General features: G+C 37.0%; 1 protein-coding gene and 1 non-coding gene across 4 annotated transcripts; both read left to right on the top strand.

Moving 5' to 3' along the window:
* The first annotated feature begins 524 nt into the window (after nt 1-524).
* On the top strand, nt 525-9,179 carry LOC146914406 (putative acyl-CoA dehydrogenase IBR3). 3 transcript variants are annotated; one of them, XM_085717256.1, is made up of 17 exons: nt 525-629; nt 724-772; nt 3,744-3,871; nt 4,062-4,089; nt 4,199-4,290; nt 4,388-4,544; nt 4,629-4,791; nt 5,064-5,249; nt 5,512-5,589; nt 5,819-6,000; nt 6,081-6,302; nt 6,507-6,629; nt 7,069-7,410; nt 7,732-7,823; nt 7,921-8,060; nt 8,162-8,529; nt 8,675-9,179. In XM_085717256.1, the coding sequence occupies exons 6-10, from the start codon at nt 4,495-4,497 to the stop codon at nt 5,990-5,992; spliced, it is 651 nt and encodes a 216-aa protein (XP_085573382.1). In that variant the 5' UTR covers nt 525-629; nt 724-772; nt 3,744-3,871; nt 4,062-4,089; nt 4,199-4,290; nt 4,388-4,494; the 3' UTR covers nt 5,993-6,000; nt 6,081-6,302; nt 6,507-6,629; nt 7,069-7,410; nt 7,732-7,823; nt 7,921-8,060; nt 8,162-8,529; nt 8,675-9,179. The 3 variants fall into 3 exon arrangements, with proteins under 3 accessions (XP_085573382.1, XP_085573381.1, XP_085573383.1); XM_085717255.1 differs by lacking the exon at nt 4,062-4,089; XM_085717257.1 differs by lacking the exons at nt 4,062-4,089; nt 7,069-7,410; nt 7,732-7,823; ... (1 more) ...; nt 8,162-8,529; nt 8,675-9,179 and adding an exon at nt 6,739-6,879.
* Nucleotides 9,180-19,295: 10,116 nt separating this feature from the next.
* LOC146914405 (small nucleolar RNA R71) lies at nt 19,296-19,401 on the top strand. The gene has a single exon (XR_015017245.1). It is a non-coding gene; the product is annotated as a small nucleolar RNA R71 (small nucleolar RNA).
* The last annotated feature ends 8,004 nt before the right edge of the window (nt 19,402-27,405 follow it).

The raw sequence follows: 27,405 nt of genomic DNA, 5'->3' as shown, positions 1-27,405 counted from the left end.
TATGAAGAAGATCACCTTCTAACTAAAATATTGTTCCATGGAAAAAATTCACAACCAACACCCAATAGTGTGTGAAGAAATTTCTAAAATAAAATAAAATACGGGAACCATATTTAAGAATAGGTATCAAACTTAGAAATAAAAATAGAAAAAAGACGCGATATTAAGATAAAAGATTGCAAACGGTATAATTTTCTATTGCAATGGTATGTGAAATTGTTTGCAGATGATCACTATTTATAATAAGAGAATGAAGATTGAAATTGGTAATATCAATTAATTATTTAATAGTAATTATTGAATCAACAAATTATAGGGGGAAATGTCGTCGGTTTTAAAATTTGAAAATTGATTTTGGTAGTAAATTGAATGTAATTTTGGGTCAAAGAATCTACTAAACTATATAGAAAAATCTTTGTCCGTTTTTTTTTTCCAATTTTACCCCTGTGGGGGCAGTTTGGTAAATTAGTAAATCATGGTGTTCACCTATATATATGGGTCGATATAATTTTCAATTCTCCTTCACGCTATTTCATTCCCACAACTACTTCCTCCTATTTCTTCATCTTCTGTCCGGTTCCGTTTTTTTCCCCATTGAAGCTTTTGGTCCGGTTTTTTGTGGTCGTGAGGTTTGTGTTGTTTAATCGCCTTGCATGTTTGTGTTTTCTTCCTTCTTTTGTGCTTTGTGTCTATTCTAATGTTGGTTTTCATCTTTTTCTTCAGGTTTATTTAGTAGGTAGCAGCTTTTGGTCCGGCTCCTTGCTGTTTTAAGGTTTGAGTTGTTCGATTTTGTTGCATGTTTGTGTTTTGTTGCTTTTTGTGTCCTTTGTTTTTGTTCGAGGTTCGGTTTTCATTTTCTTTTTCAGGTTTGTTTGCTATTAGATTTAAATGTTTGTGTTTTGTTTTTGATCACTTTGCATGTCGTTTATTTGTTAGATTTTTTTGATTGTGCTTTGATTTTGTTCTGTTTTTGTGTTTTGTTGGTGTTTTGTGCTTTGGTTCTGTTCTAGGTTTATATGTTTTTGGGTCTGTGTTTGACACAATTGCAAAATCTTGAGACAAAAGTAATAAGCTGTGATTAAGCTATTTTGTGATAATGATAGTGTTTGATACAAAATTTGGGTGAAAGATTTGCAAAATCTTGAGACAAAAGTAATAAGCTGTGATTAAGCTATTTTGTGATAATGATAGTGTTTGATACAAAATTTGGGTGAAAGATAGTGTTTGAGATAATTGGAATTTTTTTAGAGAAAAGCAATAAGTTGTGATTAAGTTGCAAATAAATAGATTATAAGCCATTTGAATCAGTGTTTGTGATCAATTGATGTTAAAGATGGCCATTGTAATTTTTCTTTTTGAAAACAGGGAGATTTTTGCTAACTTCTTTAGAATATTGAACTGATTTCATTAGGTGTAGGGCTCATAGATATGGCTATGTGTGAAATTTGAATAAGAATGACATTTGGTTCTGACAAAAGTTTGCATACACTGATTGGATTCTTGCTTATAAATTTGAAAAACTGGTATAGACTTCTGATGAAGAATTTGGAACCAACATTGGAACTGGTATAGTCTTGGTTTACTTTCTTGGAGATATTGAAAGGATTGTTATCTTGAAATTTACTGAAAATCTTAAGTTCTTGTGGTTTATATGTTGTATCTAAGGTGTGAAAATCTGGTATGGACTTCTGATGAAGAATTTGGAACCAATATTGGAACTGTTATAGTCTTTGTTTAACTTTCTTGGGTATATTGAAAGGATTGTCATCTTGAAATTTGCTGAAAATTTTAAGTTCTTGTGGTTTGGTTAGTGACTTTGACAGATAGTGTTTGTCTGAGAATAAAGTTATAATGATGGTGTTTGATGCAATATTTGAGTGAAAGATAGTCTCTATTTTTTTTCAAATTCCATATAAGTTTATTCATTTGTAGTCTATGAGCCATTGAACTACTTTGGTTTTATAAAATTGATTGATTTGAATTGTTAAAATTTGATGGCTGAAAATTTGCTGGTATAGTGTTGGTTTCCTTTCTTTGATACATAGTATTGAACTGATTGTTGCCTGAAAAATTTGTTGAAAATCTTTTCTTAAAAGTTTCTTAGGTTAATATCATTGCATCAATCCATAAAATAAGTTTGCATGCACTGATTTGATTCCTGCTTAAAAATTTGCATTTCAAGGTGTGAAAAACTGATATAGTGTTGTGATGTAGAACAGAATTCTAAATGTTCTGTCCAGGGTGGGAAAATCTGGTATAGAATTGTGATGTAGAATTTGGAATGGAATGATGGATGTTTCCAATTTAAAAGCTTGATTTAGATGATTAAGCGTTGGAAATGTTGAGACAAAAGCAGTTATCTGTGAATAGGTTGGAAATAAAGAGATTATAAGCCATTTGAATCAGTCTTTGTGATCAATTGATGTTAAAGATGGCCATGGATATGATTTGCTTGGATTATTAGGCTATTTGATCCTTGCTATTTGCTTTTATAGCTGCACTTTCCACTCCTGAATATTTCTGCACATGATTAGTTTGGACTTTGGATAATTAAGCTATGGTTTTGAAGTGATTTTGAATTGAAAATAATTAATGGTGACGAAATCAGTGAATTTTATTACCTGAAACTCCAACTGCAATCTTTATGGCTTTGGACCTTGATTTTTGGTTGTTCATTGGCACCTTGATCACTATCTTTTGCTGCAAACATTTCACAATCAAAGATATATAATTAACTTTTGTTTTGAAAGTCATCACCAAAACATCATTATTGTATAATGTCAATTGAGTTGCTGTTTGTGTTGTTATTGCTTGCTATTGGATGATGATTTTGTTATTTCTTTTTGAAACCAGGGAGATTTTTGCTAACTTATTTGGAATATTGAACTGATTTCATTATGTGTAGGACTGATAGATATGGTTGCGTGTGAAATTTGAATGATAATGACCTTTGGTTGTGACATTATTGTATCAATCCATAAAATAAACTTGCATATTTCTTTGTGTGAATACTGGATGAGCTTTGATTCGTCTTTGTGATTCAATTTGGTATTGCAATCTTTTCTTTTTCTTCATCTTTTCCCCAATTTTTTTTTATGTTTATGTATCAGTAAATTGGGATAAATTGAAATTAGTTATTAAAAAGGGTGATTTTTATTAATAAGTCAATTTTAGATTCCTTACTAATTGATGGAAATAATTGATATTGTTATATAGATACTGGTTGCATCCTGCATGCTGATATAGATTTAATTAATTGAATGAAAAGGTTTTTTTTTTGTGAAGATTGATTTTTCATTTGGTGTGGTGATTTTGTTTGGAATGGTTGATGATTCCTTGAGATGATAAAGGAATTGTGTTTGCAGGATGATGAGTAGAAAGTGAAATATTCTTTAGTATCTCAGAACCATCTAGCAATACTTTTCATGAATTGTGTTTTAGATTGTTTGCTTATTTGTTGTATGCATTGACGAGATTACTGAATTGATAACAAGACTGATCATGACGGAGTTATTGTTTGCTGCACTACTCTGCATAATCCAGATGATTTTTTGAGTGAGTATTAAACATATAAAACTTGATATTTGATAAGTTTAAAACCGCTATTTCTTACTGTTTATGTGTATAATGCACTAAAGACAAAACCAAAAAATAATAATGCACTTATACTTGCATATATATAATACAACTATTGTATTGATTGTTGGGAAAAAAACTGATGAGAATATGGGTGCCTGTTGCAGGTTCTGAGACGTGTAAGTTTCCATATGCAGCTACAAGTTCAGGACCAAATGTCAAAAGACCTGATACAGATGGTGGCTCACTCAAATCTGCCACTTCCTAATATCTGCAACAATTGGTGGGGTTCAAGGTTACTTCTTAACCTATTTGTCCTTCAATAACTAGGTTGATTCAAATTTTGATACTTTACTTCATATTTTGATACTTTACTTCAAAATAAATATATAGGTTGATTTATTTTGATACTTTACTTCAAATTATTACTAACTATGATAAAAGTATATATTAGGAAGTAACAAATTCACTGCTATTATCTTTAGGTGTAGTCATTGCAAGGACCTTGCTTATGTAAGGATGTTCTCATGTCTAAGACTACTTTTATCATAGTTTGATGAGTTTCCCCTGATTATGAATATATCAAGGTTGATCATGATACTGTTTTTACAAATTTCTTCAGACTTATGAAAAGGTTGCTGCAGCTTTTAGGCTAGAGGAAGTGGTAGTTATATCTAATGTTGATGCTGACGAGTACAAGGATTTGGCTGAGAAGTGAGTGCCGTAACATATTTTCATTTGTTTTATTAAACTAGGTTGAAATCATATTTAACAAATGCATGTGCGTAATCTGGTTTATTTGCTAATACAGATATGATGTTCATTGCTATCCCATATTTAAGTTTTCCCCAAAGAACAATAAAACTGGTGAAGATTATGTTGGTGGTCGCGATTTGGACGATTTTGTAGTTTTAATTAATGCGAGATGTGGCACCAACTGTGATGAACATGGTCAGCTTACTTCTAAAGTTAGTTTAAAATATATGTTTAGCATCAAAAGAGACTAGAATAATATACTTGATAGCTGAGTGAACTAATTATTCATGCTTTAGGTCTCTAGATGGCTTGGTTCAGTTATTTTTGAAATACTCTATTTTTGCATGGAGCACAATTTATCGGGAAACTGCTAAAACCTTATCTTCATTACATTCTGCTAATGTGGATTCCATCAGTCCGGGAAATTACGGCCGACGAAATGATTATTGCAAAAGACAGGTAAGTTCTTTCAGATATGTCTCATTGTCTACGATCAAGGTTATGTCTTGAAGAAGAATTTTTTATCAAATAGATATATTTTATTAGGATAGGGAGAAGTGTCATTTGACTGCTTGGTGAACCTTGTATCACCGTACAGATTTATAGAAAAACTGAACTCAAATGCATTGAACTTATATAAGCTACAAAAGAAGGGTTAGGTTAGAATCAAATTACTTTTATTTTACCAGATACCAACTTGATAGCGTTAATGGATTGTTTATTTATTTTAGATTGAGAGATGGGCTAAGCAATATGTCTCCTCAACCAGTGAGGGTAAACCTGCAAGCAATCCAAAAATGTTTTCTTTGATTGATTGGCTACGACATCATATCCCTTCTGAATATTCTTCAGGAGCAACAGCAGGTTTGGTTCATGGAGATTTTCGCATTGACAATCTTGTGTTCCATCCAACAGAGGTAAGATTCATTCGCTAATACTATAAACTTTACCAAAGTTCCGTTGGCTGAAAAACTAAGTCATTTTTCTTTGCTCTGATATTAAAGCATAGATTTTTCTATCTGGTAAAGGTCAAAACTAGAGTATCATAGCTGTCATGCTAAAGAAACCAAAATTTATGTTGCCATATACATAATATTATGCAGTCTGGACAGTGTTAAGATTAGTATTTTGGAGTTAGAATCCAGGTCTTACACCTGATAAGTTTTGTTTATACTGCAGGATCAAGTAATTGGCATACTTGACTGGGAACTATCTACCCTTGGTAACCAAATGTGTGATGTTGCATATATCTGTATGGTATGTACTATATTTTGACGTTCTTAATCAAGCTCTTGGGGCATAAAGATGGATTTGTTACATTGTGTTGCGTAGTTGTTTTGCACCTGATTTTTGTTTAGATCTTGATAGATATTTTTTTCATATATTTTTTTGGTTTGTTAAAATGTTCCTAAAACAGAATCATAGATACATAAATGGCTGATTAATTGAATTACCAGTGTAATTCATGCTTTTTTTTCTTTGGCAGTGTTATGTTAAAGATATTGGCGAAAAGAGCGTACAAGAAGGCATGGAACGTTCTGGATTACCAAAGGGAATTCCTTCTCTACCAGAGTTTTTGGCTGAATATTGCTCTATTTTAAAGTATAAGTCTCTTTGGAATGATTTGGGTGCAATGGGCCTGAGTTCTTCTTCATTGTAAACATCCAGGTTAATCAATAATCCTTGGCTTAGGTTGTTCTTAACATAAAATTTAGCATGACACTGATTTAGACGTTTCTTTGAACCAGGTTCCAGGTTCTACATGGCAACTTTTTCTCAACATTCTCTCATGATAATTTTTTTTTGAATCAGTTATTTTTTCTCTTTGTACTTTCACTATTTAGGTTGTTTGATGTCAACCAGTTGCAGGTTAACCATGCCAGAATGGTGGAAGTAAAGTATATACTGAAATGTTCCTTTCTCTTTTAATCTGATTCTGTAGGTAAAACAAAGCTCAAGTATGAAATGAGGTAAGCTCATCTTTACTGCAAGTAATATATCAAAATTTTCCTCTCTTTTTTATCTTATATAGCTGAATCAAATATCTATTCATATTGCACTTTGATTCAGCTATATTGTGATGCATATTTTGTTCATTGATATATTCTTAATGTTTTTCTTCTTGGAGTGGGGCTAAAACTGATCATTATTCTATTATAATTTGGTAAATGCAGTTCTCCGATGGTTATCTGGACTTGATCATTACGAAGAATTGCCCGAAGTTACATTTGTTGTCAATGATGTCAGAGCTGAATAAGGGAGGACACGTGAAATCTGTGTATGTCACGTACCTAAAGGTGTGATTTTCTGATATACTGTGCAATACTTTTGTAGCAGTTACATTGAGCTTTGAAAGAGTCTTGGCATTTTAAAACGAGTTTCTGTTAAGATTGTAAAATCATGCAGATCTGATTTAGTGCTGAGTTTGATAAAATCATACGCGACACTGTGATTTTGACACAATTTGGAGCTTCAGTGAAATGATAGTGTCACAGTTATTTTACTAAACTCGATGTCAATTCAAACATGCATTAAAATTGGAATTATGTGAGATTATAATTAGAGTACCTTTGCGAAGGAGGTTACTTTCCGCAAAAATGAAAATGTGAGTTTCTTCATTGTTTTATGTCAATTTGGATCATTGTTTTGTATGCAAGTAGTCTAGCTTTATTTCTTAATGTAGGATTTTATTTTTGAAGATTTCTGAGTGTTTTGTTACGTGGATGATTCTTATAGATCATTTGGGGTCAAATTCAGCACTGAACAGACAGGAGAATGTGATGGAAGATTCTTGTGGATATATTTATATGTTGGGAATTATATTATCACAGACTGTAAAATTTGTGAGTGTTGGTGCAAGATGAATGATATGTTGGGAACTATTTATATTCCGGTTTCAATTATATATATATATATATATATATATATTCAGTTTATATATTTATATGTGTAAAACTATTTATATATAAAACTTTCCGTAATTGACAGGATAAGATGAATGTTGACAAGGATAGTTTCGACTCTGATGAGGGTGAGAAGGAGAGTGAGGATGAACCATCGAAAAGACCTCAGAAAAAGGTCAGCATATACTTTGTTCTGTTTGCGTAACTTTGATTTTAATTTTAGTTTGGTGTTTATTTTTAATTAAAAATTTGCTTTGGTTTTCTCTAAAACAATTTCTAATAATAGCTCTGTGATTGGAGTAAAAAGGGATGATTTCTTTACACTTTTGTCTTAACAAATTCACTGCTATTATCTTTAGGTGTAGTCATTGCAAGGATCTTGCTTATGTAACGATGTTCTCATGTCTAAGACTACTTTTATCATAGTTTGATGAGTTTCCCCTGATTATGAATATATCAAGGTTGATCATGATACTGTTTTTACAAATTTCTTCAGACTTATGAAAAGGTTGCTACAGCCTTTAGGTTAGAGGAAGAAGTAGTTATATCTAATGTTCATGCTAAGGAGTACAAGGATTTGGCTGAGAAGTGAGTGCTGTAACATATTTTCATTTGTTTTATTAAACTAGGTTGAAATCATATTTAACAAATGCATGTGCCTAATCTGGTTTATTTGCTAATACAGATATGATGTTCATTCCTATCCCACATTTAAGTTTTCCCCAAAGAACAATAAAACCGGTGAAGATTATGTTGGTGGTCACGATTTGGACGATTTTGTAGTTTTAATTAATGCGAGATGTGGCACCAACTGTGATGAACATGGTCAGCTTACTTCTAAAGTTAGTTTAAAATATATGTTTAGCATCAAAAGAGACTAGAATAATATACTTGATAGCTGAGTGAACTAATTATTCATGCTTTAGGTCTCTAGATGGCTTGGTGAAGGAGTTAGGGAATGTTGACGACGATGAGAAGAAGGTTGTCTTTTCGCGACTTTGAGAGGAAATTAATACGATTAAGGGTTCTGCTGCAAGGCTTGACTGATATCCCCCATCTTTTCTGTCCTATCACATTGGAATTTATTTGTACTTTTTATCTCTATCTTACCTGTGTTAACCAGCAAGGATCCTTTAGCAGACAATCTTAGCCCACTCGAGAGAGCTGTAAGTTAGCATCCCCGGGATAGTGCTACTTGTGCATCAATTGATGCAAATGGCTCCTAACATTATTAACTTTGTGATTTTAGGCTGAAAGAGAGCTTATGGTGCTGGACACTAAGGTTAAGCTGCAGGTAGCTTCTTTGATGTTTTAAATTAAATATGTTCCCTCTGTGTGTGTTTGTGTTTGCGAGCTCAATTGCAAAAATGCATCTCTTTTTTTTTTTTTTACATTTTATTTGTTCCTCTCTTTTAATATATGTTTTTCTTGTCACACAGGATTTATGGCTGCAGCTTCTTAAATTGGGATCGACGAATGATCCTCAATTGGAACCAATGAAGATTAAACTAATTACGATGAAAGTATTGCACTTGCACAACCAAAGAAGCCTGGTTTCTTTTCAGAAGAGAGAGTTTCATGAGTATAGAGTGAGAAGGACACCTTTAGCAACAATACTATGACTAATACCTTATTGGAAGCATGAGATTAGGTTCCATTGAATTTGTACCTTTTTAGCAACAATACTATGTACAAATTCAAGTCTATTGAAGTTTTACAAATGCAAAGTACACAATTTGGACCGTTATTTAAGGTAAAGAAAAAATGACGTTGACTGCAGGGGCATATAGAAAAACCTTGGTCATCATATATCTTAGTTTGTAACAGTATTTATTAGCGGATACTCGAACTATAATGTTCGCTTGAACCATAAAAAAAAAAAATTTGCATGAGAACCATAAATAGTGTTACAAAGAAACTTCTCACCATTCCCCTTTATTTCAACATTCAAATAAATTTAGATGTTCAAAAGTGGCTATAGTAATTATCATGACAATTTTCTTTTATTCTTGGTTTTTTCCATCTTTTATATCATTATATCATTTTTGAAAAAAAATCAAATAACCATGCGTTTAAGGACCCTTTTTTTTATTGTTATCTTAGATTAAATTTTTTTTCCCTTAGATTTTTTTTTGACCTTTTTTTTTATGAATATGAAGTTTGCATTTTCACTCATGTTCTGCTCTTTCCATTAATTTGCTAGAATGTGAAAAATGCAGCTACTTCTTTGAAAAATACAACTACAAGAAAGACAATGTGGTTGCTTGATGTGCTTATCGGTCAAGAATACGATTGCCACCTCATTACCGCTGAGCGTAACAAGGCCGAAAAATCCTTGGGAGGAGGTTGGTTCCAGTTTGTTATGGACAATCACCTACAAGAGGACGACAAGCTGCTATTCGATTTGGAAGTTGTATGCTGGCATGTATATTATGTATAATATTTCAATGACAATATGTTTTAAATAAGGTTTGGATTTAGTAATACAAGCCTTTTTTTTGTAATCAACCTTAAATTGGTTGTACACTACATGGCAGCATTATATTTCTGCTGCAGTACACTATGTATGTAATGGCAATGGTTGTTATGTTATCCTTTATGTTATGCCTTAGACCATGCATCACAAATATTCGGATTATGCGACTTTTGTTCTCAAATTTACAAAGAATAACAATGTTCCGTAATTTGAACATCTTGCTCAAGCTTGAATAAGGCAATTTGTATCTTAATGTATAGGATATGCTCTTCTATGCACTGATCTCTAATGGCAGCTTCTTTCTCAGAATACAGTCGAGAAACCATCACAGCAAAGTGTGGAAGCTTGGGATGGTTGATTTTGGTATCAAAGTCTGATGAAATTGTTATATAACTGTATCAGAGCATCACCAGCCTAAAAATTCGAAGTAAGAATAATCTGTTAATTACAAAATATGGTTTATTATTATAATGACTGTGTCATATGAATTTCATTGTTTTTAAGGTTAGGATTGGCCATATGGATAATAAGTTTGAAAGAAATATATTTCTTTGGTGTCATCATTAGGTTTTGAAAGAAACATGTTTCTTTAGTGTTAGGATTGCAAATCTATTTGCTTATACATTATTCTGTCCTCTCTTTATTGCAACAGGAATCTCTCTCTGCTTATGCTAAAAATGATTTGGATCTCGCTGGGAGCTGCACTTCTGCAAATGTGTTAACAATGTACAATTTGTATAATGTTTAGATGACTATGTGTTGAAACGATGGTTTGGATATAATAATCCAACCCTTTTTTGGCAATCAAACTTAAATAGGTTTTTGACTATATCACAACATCTATATTTTGACTGCAGTACACTATATGTGCAATAACAATGGTTGCTATGTTAGTTGCTATGTTAGTTCATTTCCATATTTGAGAAGGACAACAATGTTCTATGATTTCAACAATACTCCTTTGAATCAGTTCACTTTTAATCGTTAACAAATGTGATTGCCAACAAAATTATCCGAAAAAAAGCAATCCACCCCGTGCGAAGCACGGGTTGACAACTAGTAAAACCATGAAAAAAAAAAAACCAAGACATAAATGACAATAAAATTGCCTAAAGAAATTATGAGAAAAACATTAATTGTAGATTAGGCAATATGAGTGACACGTGTACTTTTGAATAGAAGGGGATTCAATTGTTTATATTGTAGATTGCACACACCGACACAAGCACCGACACTACACCACTTTATTTATCGTTTTACACTCGCTTTATTTTTCGCATCGCTACGCTAGTTTAGAAAAATCTTTTTATCCCAAAAATCAAATAAGTAAAAGTCAAATATTTTCTTAATAAACCTTGGATCCAAATCCAAGTTGTTTTTTCCTTTAATTTTCTTAATCAAATTTCTAATGAATCTTAATTGAACTTAGACTAAATTTCTTGGTTAAAATTGACCAACTTCACACCATTTTATTCTTCTATACCTTGAGGTCTCGCAACCCTTCTTAAAACCATTTTCAAAAACAAATTAAAATCAACATAACCCACAAAAAATAATATTTTTGAGAATGAACTACATTGGGTTTTGATCCCTTTTCTTTAAGGGTATGTAGGCAAAGGATTTATCCTTCCAAATCAAATAAAAGCAACAAAAATCATACTTATTCTCCCTCCATTCTTTTACTTAGATTTTAAGCAAGAAATTTTCAAATAAGTAAAAGCAAATTTAGCACAAGATAAAGTGAGGAAAGAGGTTCCCACGGAGTATCGTGGTCGTAAGGGGTGCTTAACACCTTCCTCTATCGAAATCAACCCCCGGATCCAAAGTCTTTGAAAAAGGGTTTTAATTCATCTTTTCCCTTCCCACGAATAAAGATCGAAAAGTCCAACGATTGAAGGTTCAAAACCAATTAATGGATTGACACCCGAAAATCATGGTCTACAAATTGGCGACTTCACTGTGGACTTAAATCCTACACGGGTTAAACCCACCTTTCTTCCTTTATTTTTGTGCTATTTTTTTTGTTTATGCTTTATTTTACCTTGTTACGTGAGGGGTGAGAAAATAAGTCCTACACCCGGACTTGAGTGAAACATAAGATAGGACGGAGTACGATCATAGTGCCATACCAGGAGCGGTCCTGCGATATGTGTGCATGTGATATAACTCCACTCAACATGGGTTCAAGAGTAAATATACGTCACCATGAGTAGTCGTGATTGGCGATATTTTTTTTGAAACCCATCAAGCGTTGAGGACCTTTAGATTAACTTTAACCCATCTTGGCCTTTCTAGGACGTAGTGCGGTGGCTAAACCAAGAGCAGTCTTGACTTTAGTCGTCACGCGATACTACACTCAAACTAGACTTCCTTACGAATACTGTTGGTCTAGGAGCAGTCCTACGCACCGATAAGTTCATAAGGGTAGTTGTAATTTGGGAACTTGGTAGAACCCTTGTTACAAGTGCAATTGAAACCATAGTCCTTACCAAATGGCGTTACCTTCACCTCCAACATTATGAATCTAGCCCCCATGTATTCAATGTTCTTAGCATCATCATGCATTCATGCATTCATCAATAAACATTTTTTTCCATTCATAAAACTATCGAAGGATTTAGACAAGTTTTTTGTAAACATTGTAGATGAATCCCGAAACAAGGAGCATTAAGAAGTATAGTTTCAAGAAACCAGATTTGACAAGGCTAAGGGAGCTAGGAAATTAAGTGGCTAATCCTAAGAAGTTCCGAGATTGCTGTGGGAGGTTACTCGATCTCATCAAGGTGAAGGTGGACGATGGCATTTTGGAAACTTTGGTGCAATTCTATGACCCGGCTTATCATTGCTTTACTTTCCCAGATTATCAATTGGTCCCCACCCTCGAAGAGTATTTTTATTGGTTTGTGATAGATCTCTGGCAAGTGCACCAAATACTATCGAAGTAGTAAAAATATCGATCCCACGAGGACTGTTTTTAACTTCAATAATTCAATTTCGTTATATAATTAGGATGTGTAAAGTTTATTTTTAGTTTGCCACTAGGCAGAAGATTTGGTTTGATTTTATGAAATCAAATAAAAGAAATTAGATTTGATTAAGAAAATAAGAGAGAAAGATGAGATCAGATCCGTCGAATCCTCTAAGTTCCCCTAATTGGTCTACTGCACCTATTTGTTATGAACCCTCTTCTAGTTTACGATGATTAACAAAATAGCCCTAATCAATCCCTTGAGTTAGGACTCTCTTCTTAAACTACAGCCCCTAATTCCTTAGGTGGTCTATTAATTCTTGAAGGTTTTACCGAACGTTAACCTATTATCACTAACAAACGATTATCTATTCCTAGACTAACCCTGTTTATTAGAACAATTCAATTAGGTCTAAGTAGAAAGCCATGGTCAGTGGTCATTCATTCTCACGAAATCAAGTTATATGTGATCAAGATATAAAAAGCATTAAGAACAATTGAATTGAATAAACTAGAATTGAATTCATAAACAAAATAGAGTTTCACAGCAACATGTGTCAATTAGGGTTACAAAGATTCATCTCGGATCTAATCTCTAAGAGATTTAGCTACTCATAATCGAGTTTACAAATAGCATAATCAATGAAATAATTAAAACATACATGAATTGGTAAAAGGATGAAGAAATCGCCCTTCTAGCCGTCTCCGATGTCTCAAAATCGCACTTTGCTCTCCAAAATCGTCACCCTTGTTCTTCAGCTTGAGTGCAGTATTTATAGAAGTTATGGGCCTGACCCATCAAAATCGCGCCGCGCCTTGTATTATGGCGTGCCGCGATTTCCCTCAAACAGGGAGGATGTAATTTTGCTTCAAAAATCGCAGCACGGCTTGAAATTGGCGTGGCGCGATTTCCTTCGAACAGACTTCAAATTTTAAGCTTATTGCACTCCAGAACAGTATAAATTGCATGAGAACTCTATCAAAATGTCACAATAAGTCCCTAATATTACGTAATGACAGGATGTCATCACAACCCCAAACTTAAACCATTCCTTGTCCTCAAGGAATTTGCTTGCAACAGTGACAAATGACAGTAAAATAACAGTTACCTGACAAAACGATAGTACCCAAAAGTTCATTCTCCTTCTAGCTAAAGATGAGCTAGTTTGACTTGTTCGCATCCACCAATTCACAACTCCTCGCATCAAATTGAAACAGGGTTCTACCAGTCGACATGCAGGTCTACATATTACCATACGCTTGAAAAGTTTCTAAATATAAATCAAAGTCAATATCATTACACACTTTTGAGGTCTTTAGGGTTATAACGGGGCTTAGGTGAAAGGTGGGATATATTTGGATAAGTAGGCTACAAAAAATTTGAGTTAGGCATTCCTACGGAAGTTAAAGCACAAAATTCATTCCTTCCTTCATTCACCTTGTGGAAATACAATCAATGCAAAGGTACTAGAGAACATTTTTAACATTTAGGGACACTCGAGTTTGAAGTTACTCGGATTTTAGCTGTTTTGTCCCTTTTTCATCATTCAATTTTTTTTTTTTTTTTGATACACTATTTTTGTGTGTATTTTTCATGTCAATTTCATATTTCTTCTCTAATTCTCTAGTACCCCCACCCCAAACTTAGTTGGTTGCAAATTCCAATAGCAACCCCAAACTTAATCTTTAGCAACATTCTACAATGCCTTAACTCAGAAAATACATTAAGGGACAAGTCCTAAAAGTTTCTAGGCTTGTAATGTAGTTTGTCACAGAACAAAAAGTTCTAATCCTACCGGCTCACAATTGGTTAAGAAAGGATAAATTTAACAAACTAAAACAGGGTAGGCTTCAAAAAGGCTCACAGGACCAAGCACTTTTGCCTCAGTGTGTAATTGACAGAGACCAATCAATAATAGAGAAACAATGCAAGTTCTAGAAATGTAGTCGCATGGAAAACTAATCTAAATATAAGTAAATTGAAAAACAAGATTTGGCAATGAACCTTATGGCTGAGATTTCTGGGAGTATGTGACTACCTAGCAACGCCGTACACTTCGCCTTTGAATCAAGTCACCCCTCCTTTAGAACTTTTGGAACACCGTTTCATCAAACAACTGTTACTAAACTGGAATAGGTCACATGAAACAAAACAAATTCATTAATAATAAACAAGTGCAGGAGCAATTACAATAGGGAAATAAGTTCAATGGACTTCGACATTAAAAAGAAAATAAAAAGAAAATACACCAAAAGAAAAATGACTGAAAAATAAAATACAAAGCAGAAAATGCTAATCCATCAGTAGATCAGCCCATGTCCTGATCATCATCCGAGTGTCCAGCCCCCGGTGTCCTCAATCCTTCAAAGATGCCATCCCCTTGATCTTGCTCGGTGGTATTGAAATCATCAGTGATTTCCCTCCTCATGCGCAGCCCATACTCTTCTTGATGTGTAAAATATTGCTCCATGCGCTCACGGGAGCCTCCAAACCTCTCATAAGACCCACTAATCGGACCCATATGCAATTGAGCCTCCGCAGCAAACGCAGCTGAGAACCTAGGACGGTTCACCCACAGCTGGTCCGAAGTCTCATTCATCCAATTAGCTTGCACATGCATGAATTCCTCAAGCTTTGGGTGAAGGGGAGCATAACCCCCTTGGCTACTACTCCCTCCTTGCTCCATTTGTTGTTGCCTCGCTGCCTCCCTCTCTCTCTCCTTCATATAGCCCTCATATTTCTTCATAAATCCATCCATTACCGAGTCGGTGATTGGCTTCATATTGCTTGTGTTGAGATCACTATCATAAGCCGGCACCAACTCTTGCTCACACAACCAATTAATTAGACTCCCATGCCCCAATTGTGTGGTGTTTCCGGTTGCTAGATCATGAAGACTATTGGCCAAGAGGCGGCCAATATCTATAGGGTGCTCCTTGATGATGGCATAGGCAGCAAGCACCCTCTTGAGAGGAATTTCAGAAGTGCAAGATGCACTCTCAAGAGTCTGGACCACATAAGACACCCATGCCTTGGGTACCGGCAGCATCTCCGCATAAGTAAGCATCCGGGACTTTTTCCAAGTCGACCCAGGCCTACACATGGTGGTGATGATCTCATCAAAGGTATCCTCCGTAATAGCAAATCTCTCCCTCCTCAATTTTTCAACCCAACACTCCTCCGGTGCTTGAACATTCAGCCATGCGTTGAGAGCATCCGGGCTGAAATCAATGTACTTTCCTCGAACAAAAGATTGAAAGGGTGTATCGGACACCCTTGCATTTGCAAAGAATTCGACGATCACCGTTTTGTTGTTTGCTTCGTCGATCATCTCATTCAACCTCGTCCACCCCCTCCTTCTTAATTCAGATTCAAAGAAAGGATATTTCACTAGCTTTGTGAAATCAAACTTCCTTTCCCCTATTACTTCGTAACTCTTCATAGATTGATGGAACTCTTGGGCTTGGTCATTGATGAAATGGATGGCGTTTTCGGGTGGTTCGGATGCGGCACGAGGACGTTTGGATTTGCTTGTGGATGGCTTGGGGTTGGTGGCTTTCTTTGAGCGGGTGTTTCTTTGGTTGGAGGCCATTTGTTGTTTGGAAGATGGTGAATGGAAAGTTTTGTGAAGTTTGGGAAAGTTGGGAATGATGATGGTTTTATGGTGGTTTGGATTAATGAATTGATGATAAGATTGTGGGTAGATGATGTTTAGAAAGTGAATAAGATGGTGAAAATGAGGAGAATTCGTAAATGGAAGTTTAGGGAAGTTTTGGTAGAGAAAAATAGGAAGAATGGAATGAAAATGATGATGAACAGTGAGGATTTTATAGGGCTGTTTGGGCAAAATCGCGGCATGCCAAAATGCAAGGCGCGGCGCGATTTTGAGTCTAACGGGCAATAACGGGCAAATTTGTAACGGCTAGTAACGGCTATAAGTTCCAACGGCTATATTTTTTTTCACATAACAGCCAAAATCGCGCCGTGGTGGATACTAGGCGTGCCGCGATTTTGGCGAAACAGGGGGTCACCTTTGCTGCTTCTGAAAATCGTGCTGCGGCCATATATAGGCGCGGCGCGATTTTGAATGTTCAGGGAGCATTCTTTGCTTCCTCAGGCCAAAAATTTTGTTTTCTTGAAAAATGCCTGAGTTCATTGAATCTTTGAAAAACTTTTGAGGAGAGAATCATGCAAGACATCAGTACCTTGCATGATTTTCTTGGCAAGAGGTATCCTTGAACAAATTTCTAAAACTTTCCTGCCTTGTATTAAAAGAAAAGAAAAATATTTTTGTGTTTTTGTTTTTGAAAGCAATAAAATCATACCTGAAAAATAAATAGTGGGTTGCCTCCCACTCAGCGCTTCTTTACCGTCACTAGCTTGACTGATGACTATCCCTAAGGATCAGTTGATGTGGCTCCCTCTTCATTGTTTGGGAGTCCTCCTTTACGGTACCGTTTCAGCTTTTGTTCCTTACCCTTGAAAGTTCCTTGTGCACCAGACTTCCTTAGGTCCACAGCTTCATCAATAGGCTTGTTTCTTGCCAACCCTTCGTCACAGTACCTCCTAATTCTTTCTAAAGTATCAGAGAGAGTTGAAAGCATACACCATTGAAAAGCAGCCGGCCCATTACGCATCCCATAGGGAATCCTCTTATAAGCCAATTTACCACCTGGACCAGTGGTAGTAGTCTTTATTTCATTGTTTCCAGTTGTCAATCCCCCATACTTGTTGTCACGGATGTCTCCTGATGATTGTTGTTGCTTCTGTTCTTTGCTTACTTCCAGTTGCTTAACACCCTCTATTATTCCAACATCTTCCATCACTTCTTGTCTGTCTATAGATTCCACACTTTCCACCTCCGTAGATTGAATAGGTTGAGATTCAAGGGATTTATCTTCGACTGTTTCTTCCACAACGTCAATTCGGTAACACTTGGGATTCTCATCTTGGTGCTTCATTGCCTCAAAGATATTGAAGACTACCTGCTCCTTATGGAACCTCAACATTAGCTCTCCACGTTCAACATCAATCAAAGCACGACCAGTTGCAAGGAAAGGTCTTCCTAGAATGAGTGGCATGTCTTCATCTTCAGCCATATCCAGGACCACAAAATCTGCTGGGAACACCAAGTCATTAACCTTGACTAGCACATCTTCAAGTATACCGAAGGGATAAGAGATTGACCGATCAGCTAAAGTAATGGTCATTCTTGTTGGTTTTGGTTCCCCACACTTAAACTTCTTCATCATTGAAAGAGGCATCAGGTTTATACTTGCTCCCAAATCACATAAAGCTCTACCAATGTCTACCGGTCCAATTGAACAAGGGATAGTAAAAGCACCAGGATCCTTCAGCTTAGGTGGTAGCTTCTTTTGAAGAATAGCACTACAATTCTCAGAAAGTGCAATGTTCTCATCATCCTTAGGCTTCCTTCGTTTAGTCAACAAGTCTTTCATGAACTTAGCATATAACGGCATTTGATCAAGGGCTTCACCGAAAGGAATATTCACCTGAAGTTGTGAGAAAAGTTGCATGAACTTCTTGAATTGGCCTTCATCCTTTTCTTTCTTCTTTGAAAGGTGAGGGTATGGAAGCTTCACATATGATGGAACAATTTGTGGTTTATCTCCATCTTTCAAAATTTGACTCTTCGACTTCCTCAAGATTGAATCTTCATCAATTAACTTCTCACTTTTTTCTCCCTCTATTTTTTTCTTCCTTTCGTTTTCAACTACACCCTCATCATTCCTTTCGTTTTCAACTACACCCTCATCATTTTTTTCAACTACATCATTCTCCTCTACCTCAATTACTTCATCAACCTTCTTTGGAGCTTTTGGAACTAAAGGTGTCAAAACCTTTTTGCTCCTCAATTCAATGGCATTACAAGACTCATTCTTAGGATTATCTTTAGTATTACCTGAGAATCCGCCTTTGTTTTGTTCAGCCAACTGCTTAGCCAATTGCCCCAGTTGAGTTTCAAGCATCTTCTTAGAAGCTTCATTGTTCTTTCTTTCAGCTTCTTGACTCTTCTTCATCTCTTCAAAGTTGCCTTGAGTCATCTTCATGAAATTCATCATAGTTTCCTCAAGAGCTGATGGCTTCCTTTGTTGTTGTTGGGGAGGAGTGAGCATCTGAGAGTTCAAAGCATTGTTATTTGAGTAGCTCAGATTGGGATGCTTGTTGATGCCTGAATTGTAGTATTGATTCTGCCTTTGATAACCTCCCATGAAGTTAGCTTCTTCATTTGATCCTTCTGGAACACACTCACCGTTTGGATGTTCTTCACCACATAAGTCACACTTGATTGCAGCTACTTGTTGTTGCTTATGAGCCAAGGTGAAGCCTTGAAACTTCTTAGTTAGAGCTTCGATTTGTTTGTTCATAGCTGCTTGGTTAGCAAGGATAGCAGTTTGTTCACTCACCCCAAACACTCCTCTTTCTTTCTTTTTAGCTTGATCACGATATTCATTGCCAGCCATGTTTTCAATTAGAGCTTGAACTTCATGATCAGTTTTGCTCTTGAGACTACCCCCTGCGGAAGCATCTAAGAACATTCTAGTGTTTGGTGTTACCCCCTCAGTGAAGATTTGGAGGTATTGCTTCTCGGTGAACTCATGATTAGGGCATCTCTTAAGAAGCAAATTGAATCGCTCCCAAGCATCATACAATGATTCACCTTCTCCTTGCTTGAAGTTAGAGATCTCCATCTTCTTTTCCCAATATTTAGACATAGGAAAATATTTCTCCAAAAACTTCAGCTCTAACTCTTCCCATGTTTGGACAGTCCCGTTTGGTATTGTTAGCAACCAATCTTTTGCTCTTCCCGTCAAGGTGAAAGGAAATAGCCTTAGCTTCTTTTGTGCTTCAGTCACGGTGGCAGGTTGCACACAAAACTCGCAGGTTTCAGCAAAGCGGCTCAAGTGTTCATGAGGACTCATAGCTTCAGTCCCATCGAATTGCTTGTCCCTCAAACCGTTGAGGACAGTTGTCTTGATGTCGAAGGCTACGGGGTTAGCTGGTTGAAAAGTGTGGGTCAGTTGACCGCGATGAGTGGCTAACCCGTAGTCTCCTAGCTTAGGTCTCGGTGGTACAACTCCTTCTCCTTCCATAGTTGCAGATTTAGGAGAAGAGACTGTTTCAGATTCACTTGAGAGTTGTTCCGGTATTTGTTCTCGAACACCCGGTGGAACGGACTGAGCTAACCTTTGCGACCGGACAGCTTTCCGAAGTGCTCTAGCAGTTCTTTCAATTTCCGGATCGTACTCTAGGTCGTCAGAGCTCTGTTTACCTCGCATAAACAGCAAAATACCTTAGTAGCACTGCACAACGCAAAATAATCAAGTGAATATGAAAACAGAAAAATAAAAATAAAAAAAAAACAGAAAAGTAAATTGCAAAAACCCTAAATTATAACGTAATTGCCTTGTTGAAATAATTCAACAGTCCCCGGCAACGGCGCCAAAAATTTGATAGATCTCTGGCAAGTGCACCAAATACTATCGAAGTAGTAAAAATATCGATCCCACGAGGACTGTTTTTAACTTCAATAATTCAATTTCGTTATATAATTAGGATGTGTAAAGTTTATTTTTAGTTTGCCACTAGGCAGAAGATTTGGTTTGATTTTATGAAATCAAATAAAAGAAATTAGATTTGATTAAGAAAATAAGAGAGAAAGATGAGATCAGATCCGTCGAATCCTCTAAGTTCCCCTAATTGGTCTACTGCACCTATTTGTTATGAACCCTCTTCTAGTTTACGATGATTAACAAAATAGCCCTAATCAATCCCTTGAGTTAGGACTCTCTTCTTAAACTACAGCCCCTAATTCCTTAGGTGGTCTATTAATTCTTGAAGGTTTTACCGAACGTTAACCTATTATCACTAACAAACGATTATCTATTCCTAGACTAACCCTGTTTATTAGAACAATTCAATTAGGTCTAAGTAGAAAGCCATGGTCAGTGGTCATTCATTCTCACGAAATCAAGTTATATGTGATCAAGATATAAAAAGCATTAAGAACAATTGAATTGAATAAACTAGAATTGAATTCATAAACAAAATAGAGTTTCACAGCAACATGTGTCAATTAGGGTTACAAAGATTCATCTCGGATCTAATCTCTAAGAGATTTAGCTACTCATAATCGAGTTTACAAATAGCATAATCAATGAAATAATTAAAACATACATGAATTGGTAAAAGGATGAAGAAATCGCCCTTCTAGCCGTCTCCGATGTCTCAAAATCGCACTTTGCTCTCCAAAATCGTCACCCTTGTTCTTCAGCTTGAGTGCAGTATTTATAGAAGTTATGGGCCTGACCCATCAAAATCGCGCCGCGCCTTGTATTATGGCGTGCCGCGATTTCCCTCAAACAGGGAGGATGTAATTTTGCTTCAAAAATCGCAGCACGGCTTGAAATTGGCGTGGCGCGATTTCCTTCGAACAGACTTCAAATTTTAAGCTTATTGCACTCCAGAACAGTATAAATTGCATGAGAACTCTATCAAAATGTCACAATAAGTCCCTAATATTACGTAATGACAGGATGTCATCAGTTTGGCTTACCGGTGTCCAAAGAAGTACCCTTCAAAGGTATCGAGCCCGCACCTAAAGAGGCTACTATTGCAAAAGCTCTTCACCTTAAGCCTTCCGACATAGCTCTACCACACTTTACCATCAAAAACAATTTCCAAGGCCTAACCGCTAAATTCCTCTACTGAAAAGCCTCTGAATTTGGCAAAGCCAAAAAGACCGACGCCTTTGAATCCGTTCTCGCCTTACTTATATATGGCCTCTTCCTGTTTCCCAACATGGATAACTTTGTTGATATCAATGCAATCAAAATCTTCCTCACTAATAACCCGGTCCCTACCCTCCTTGCAGATACTTACCACTCCATCCACCATAGACAGCGCCAAGAGGGTGGAACCATTGTTTGCTGTGCGCCTCTGTTGTACAAATGGTTTGCTTCCCACTTGCCCCAAGCCGTCTTCTCTAAAGCTGACACCGGAAAAGCTTCTTGGTCTGAAAGGCTTATGCCCCTCACCCCGGCCGACATCGTTTGGGCTCATCCTGCTGCTGACACCGAAGAAATCATTGGTAGTTGCTGGGAATTTGAGAATGTGCCCCTTATTGGTACATGCAAAGGAATCACTTATAATCCAACTCTTGCTATGCGCCAAAACGGATATCCTGTGAAATGGAAGCCCGACAGTATTTCTTTATCCGGTGAGTTCTATCTTAACAGTAAGGTTCACACAGATTTGAGGATGTGGTTTGTGCAAGCTTGGTATACCGTTCGTAAGTTTAATGGGATCCAGCTGGGAAAAAAACAGAGCTTCGCACACGAGTCTTATACACAGTGGGTTATAGATAGAGCTACGACTTTCGATATGCCCTATACCATTCTGAGATACTTGTCCGCGGCTGCTCCAGAGATACCATTGCCATTACTCCTAAAGACCCAGAAGGAGCAAACGTCCAACCGGGAGAAGGCCACTTTGGAATGGATGCTCCGCAAGAAGGAACATGATTATGAGGTGGTTATGGATTTGTTGGAAAAAAAGAATTGGGAGAGTCACTAGAAGAGTATTGAAATTGCTGAGCTGAAGAAAACCATCAAGGAAAAGAATGCCATACTTGAGAAGGTTTCAGGGAGTAAGAAGAGGCGCATGGATATGTTCGCCGGTGCGCACCCAGATTTCCCCGAGTAGGAGCTTGAGAGTCTCCCAGTTGTCTTTTATGTTATCTTTGAGACTTTTGTTTATGTACTTTGGAGTCTATCCCTTGACTCAGTTTGTTAGAAAGGGATTTATCTTGTAGTGTTTTTTATTTGTAAGTCTATCCCTTGGCTTGGTTGTTAGAAAGGGAATTATCGTGTAGTTTTCTTTATGTTTGTAAGTTTATCCCTTGGCTTGGTTGTTAGAAAGGGAATTATCTTGTAGTTTTCTTTATATTTGTAAGTTTATCCCTTGACTTAGTTGTTAGAAATGGAATTACCTTGTAGTACTCTTTTGTCATTAATGAAATGTTTAAGTTGTTATGTTTAGAAAAATTACTTTTATAAGTTCTTCGATAAAAAATAAAAATTGCATATTTTTTTGCATTTAGCATATCATGCATCATATTGCATTCATAAAGTGTCAAAATCAAGTCTCACACTTTACTTCTCTCTGCCGCAGTAATTGAAAGTGGCCCGACGTATTCAGTACAAACCTACTCGTATTCACCACACTAGCGCTTACATCAAGAAGAAGTTGGCAACTGCAGAACAGGAAAACGTTCAGCTCAAAGCGAATGTTAGTAATCTCAAGGCAGAGTTACTTATGATGGAGACTCTGATGGCCGAGAGAGAACAAGTAGTGGTCTCTGAGCCAATTCCTACTGTGGTCGCTTCTGCTGCACCTAATGGTACTCTGCAGCCAATACCTACTGCCGTTACATCTGCTGGGCCTACGCAACCTCTTGTGGTGGGTTTTTCATCTGGTGATATGTATAATCAGAGTTTCCGTCCACCTGGTCCCCCTGGATTTACTCCTCAGTATGATATGCTGAAAGGTTACCCATGGGGTATGCCACACATGACTAATGAAGGTTTCCGTCCTGGAGCTAATGAGGTACCATTTCCTTATGGATAGTCAACACCGTTCTTTCAAACTGGTGAGCCGATTCCTCAGGCTACTATGACTCAGGCAGGGCCTACTGTTCATGCGACCCAGCAAGAGGAAGAACAGATTTATCACTCTGGTAGTGTAATGGGAGACGATCGAGTGGGTAACTTGGAAGAGAAGTTTGATGCAGTGCAGAAAGAATTGAGGAATATCCGTGGCAAAGAGGCGTTCAATCAGGATGTGCATGATCTCTGTTTGGTTCCAGATGTGGTGATACCGCCTAAGTTTAAGACGCCGGTTTTTGAAAAGTACACAGGAGAAACTTGCCTTCAAATGCACTTGGTCATGTATGTGAGGAAGATGACAGCTTACAAGAAAAATAAACCTCTGCTTATCCACTGTTTCCAGGACAGTTTGGCTGGTCCTGCACACACTTGGTACATGAATTTGAAGGGTATTACTACTTTTGAGGAACTGGCCGATGCTTTTCTCCAGCAGTACAAGTATAACTCCTATCTGGCGCCTAATCGGAAAGAATTGCAATCTATGATTCAGGGGGATAAGGAATCTTTCAAGGAATATGCTCAGCGCTTTATCCAGAAGTCTGCCCAAATCCGCCCGCCTTTGGATGAGAGGGAAATATCCGATTTGTTCTACGAGACTGTGAGCCCTTTCTACTCAGAGAAGATGCTTGGTTGTGCTTCACAGAAGTTTACTGATATGGTGGACATGGGGGTACGTATTGAAGATTGGGTACGGAAGGGACATGTGTCTAAGGAAGGTGGTTCGTCGGGTGGCTCTTCAGGTAGTTCGTCTAATGTTAATAAGAAATTTGGAAATGGATATCCAAGGAAGAATACTCAAGAGGTTGGCATTGTGGCCCATGGTGGATCTCAACCTGTGTACCCAAATTATCCTTATGTTGCTAATGTTACACCCCAAATGCCCCTCCACGAAACTCAAATTATCAACCACAAAGGCTTCAGGGACCTCCACCATACTATCCGCCAGTGTACCAACAACCTTATTAACCATTCTACCAACACCCATACTATCCTCCATCATCTCAACAACAGTATCGTCCTCAAGCTCAACAACAACCTCGCCCTCCTAGAAATCTGGTACAACTCAAAGCACCCCATCGCATGCAAAACCCTTTACCTCCCTGGTACCGTGCCGACCGCACCTGTGAATTCCATCAAGGGGCGCCAGAGCATGACATTGAACATTGTTACCCTCTTAAGGAGGAAGTTCAGAAGCTAATCCAAAACAAAGAACTGACTTTCACGGACCCTGACCATGTTGTTCAAAACAATCCCCTACCACATCATGGGCCGGCCATTAATATGATTCAAGAAGACAACTATATTCCCTATGCATGTGATATCAAGGCTCCTTTGGTTCCGATACATGTGAAGATGTGCGAAGCAACTCTCTTTAGCCACAAAAATCATATACTTCACATAAATCTTAAAATCATATAATTCGTCTATAAATCATGTAAATCACTTAAATTCATAAATTATATAAATCACACATATAAATCTTATAAATATATGTTAAAACTCATTAAAATAATTAAATAGTTAAGACGGCGTTACAACTCTCCCCAACTTATAGAATTTTCGTCCTCCAAAATTTACCTCAAGCAAACAACTCTGGATAAGACTCCCGCATCTTACTCTCTAGCTCCCACGTCAAGCTTTCACCAGTCGCTCCGTTCCAAACGACCTTCACAAGAGGTATTTCTTTGCCCCTCAACTTTTTCACTTCATGTCCTTCGATCGTCACCGGTAACGTCTCAACCGTAAGGTTGTCTCTAACTTGCACATCATCTCTCTGGATCACATGAGACGGGTCTGGAACATACTTCCTAAGTTGCGACACATGAAACACATCATGCAAATTCGATAAATGCGGTGGTAAACCCACTCGATACGCCACCGTTCCAACTCTTTCCGATATCTGATACGGACCAATAAACTTCGGAGTCAACTTCCTTGACTTCAATGCATGACCAACACCGGTCATCGGAGTAACTCTCAAGAATACGTGATCTCCTTCTTGAAACTCAAGGTCTTTCCTACGCTTATCATGGTAACTCTTTTGTCGACTCTGCGATGCTTTCATCTTTTCTTGAATCATCTTCACTTTTTCTGTAGTCTGTTGAACAATTTCTGGTCCTAGAATCACACTCTCACCTGTTTCAAACCAACACAACGGAGTTCTACACCTCCGACCATATAAAGCCTCAAAAGGTGCCATCCCAATACTTGAATGATAACTGTTATTATATGTGAACTCTATCAATGGAAGATGACTATCCCAAGTACCACCTTGCTCAAGTACACAAACTCTCAACAAGTCTTCGAGTGACTGAATCGTTCTTTCCGAATGACCATCTGTTTGAGGATGATAAGCCGAACTCAGTCTCAACTTAGAGCCTAAGGCCTATTGCAAACTGTTCCAAAATCTAGAGGTAAATCTTGGATCCCTATCTGACACAATACTTGAAGGAACACCATGCAGCTTCACAATGTCTCGAATATAAATTTCCGCCAACTGAGCTACAAGAAAACTAATATTAATCGAAATGAAGTGTGCCGACTTTGTCAATCTATCAACAATTACCCAAATAGCGTCATTCCCTTTAGGAGTATTCGGCAAACTCGTCACAAAATCCATGGATATACTATCCCATTTCCATTCTGGTACATTTAACGGTGTCATCAACCCAGCAGGTTTCTGATGCTCCACCTTCGGCTTCTGACAAATTAAGCAAGAGTGCACAAATTGTGCTACATCACGTTTCTATCCAGACCACCAAAACAACTTCTTTAAGTCATGATACATCTTTGTAGCTCCCGAATGAATACTCAAGCTACTCATATGACTCTCTTCAAGAATCATCTTCTTCATGTCATCATTGTCTGGAATACAAATCCTACCTTGAAACCTCAACACACCTTGACCATCGACCTTAAAGTCACCATCTTCAGTTTGATTACTAAAAACCAACAAGTCCACAAACTTAACATCAACTTTCTGCGCATCTTTAATACTTTTTAAGAAATCATTATCAAGTGTCAGCATTCCTAGCTTAACACTCCGAGACGACATTTCAGAGACTAAGCTCAAATCCCTAAACTATTCAAGCAATTCAAACTCCTTAACCATCATAGCAGACATATGTAAAGTCTTCCTACTTAAGGCATCTGCGACAACATTAGCTTTACCCGGATGATAATTCAAACCAAAGTCATAATCTTTCAACCATTCGAGCCACCTTCGATGTCTCATATTCAATTCCTTCTGATCAAACAAATACTTCAAGCTCTTGTGATCACTATAAACACCTCAAATCTTGAACCATACAAGCAGTGTCTCCAAATCTTAAGCACAAATATAACTACAGCTAATTCAAGATCATGAGTAGGATAGTTTCGTTCATGAATTCTCAACTGTCTTGATGCATTAGCAACCACTTTACCATCTTGCATAAGCACACCGCCTAATCCCAACTTGGACACATCACAATACACCACAAAAGGTTCATCAGGTTTCGACAAAATCAAAACTGGAGCCTTTGTCAAACGCTTCTTCAATTCATTAAAACTGTTCTCACAGTGAACATCCCACACAAAGGTTTTACCTTTACACGTCAACTGCGTTAACGGAAGTGCTAACTTAGAAAATCCTTCTATAAATCTTCGGTAGTAACCTGCCAATCCTAAAAAGCTTCTAATCTCGGAAACCGACTTAGGAGTCTCCCATTGTGATACTGCTTCAACTTTAGACGGATCAACTGCAATACCACCACCAGTAATAACATGGCCAAGAAAACTTACTTCCTTCAAGGCGATCCTCAAATGTTCTCTTTCAGCACTTGCAAGGCGATCCTCAAATGTTCATCATGTTCTTCTTCTGTCTTAGAGTAAATCAAAATATCATCGATAAACACAACCACGAAGCGATCCAAAAATACATGAAAAATGCGATTCATATACTCCATAAACACACCAGGCGCATTACTAACACCAAAAGGCATCACCTTATATTCATAATGTCCATATCGCGTCCTAAAAGCCGTCTTCTGCATATC

This window comes from Medicago sativa, chromosome 6 (assembly GCF_051527215.1).
Source record: "Medicago sativa cultivar Bolivia chromosome 6, Bolivia_mono, whole genome shotgun sequence".
Classification (NCBI taxonomy): Eukaryota; Viridiplantae; Streptophyta; class Magnoliopsida; order Fabales; family Fabaceae; genus Medicago; species Medicago sativa.
Note: the sequence above shows the minus strand (reverse complement) of the source record. Positions and strands in the feature narration are given on the sequence as shown.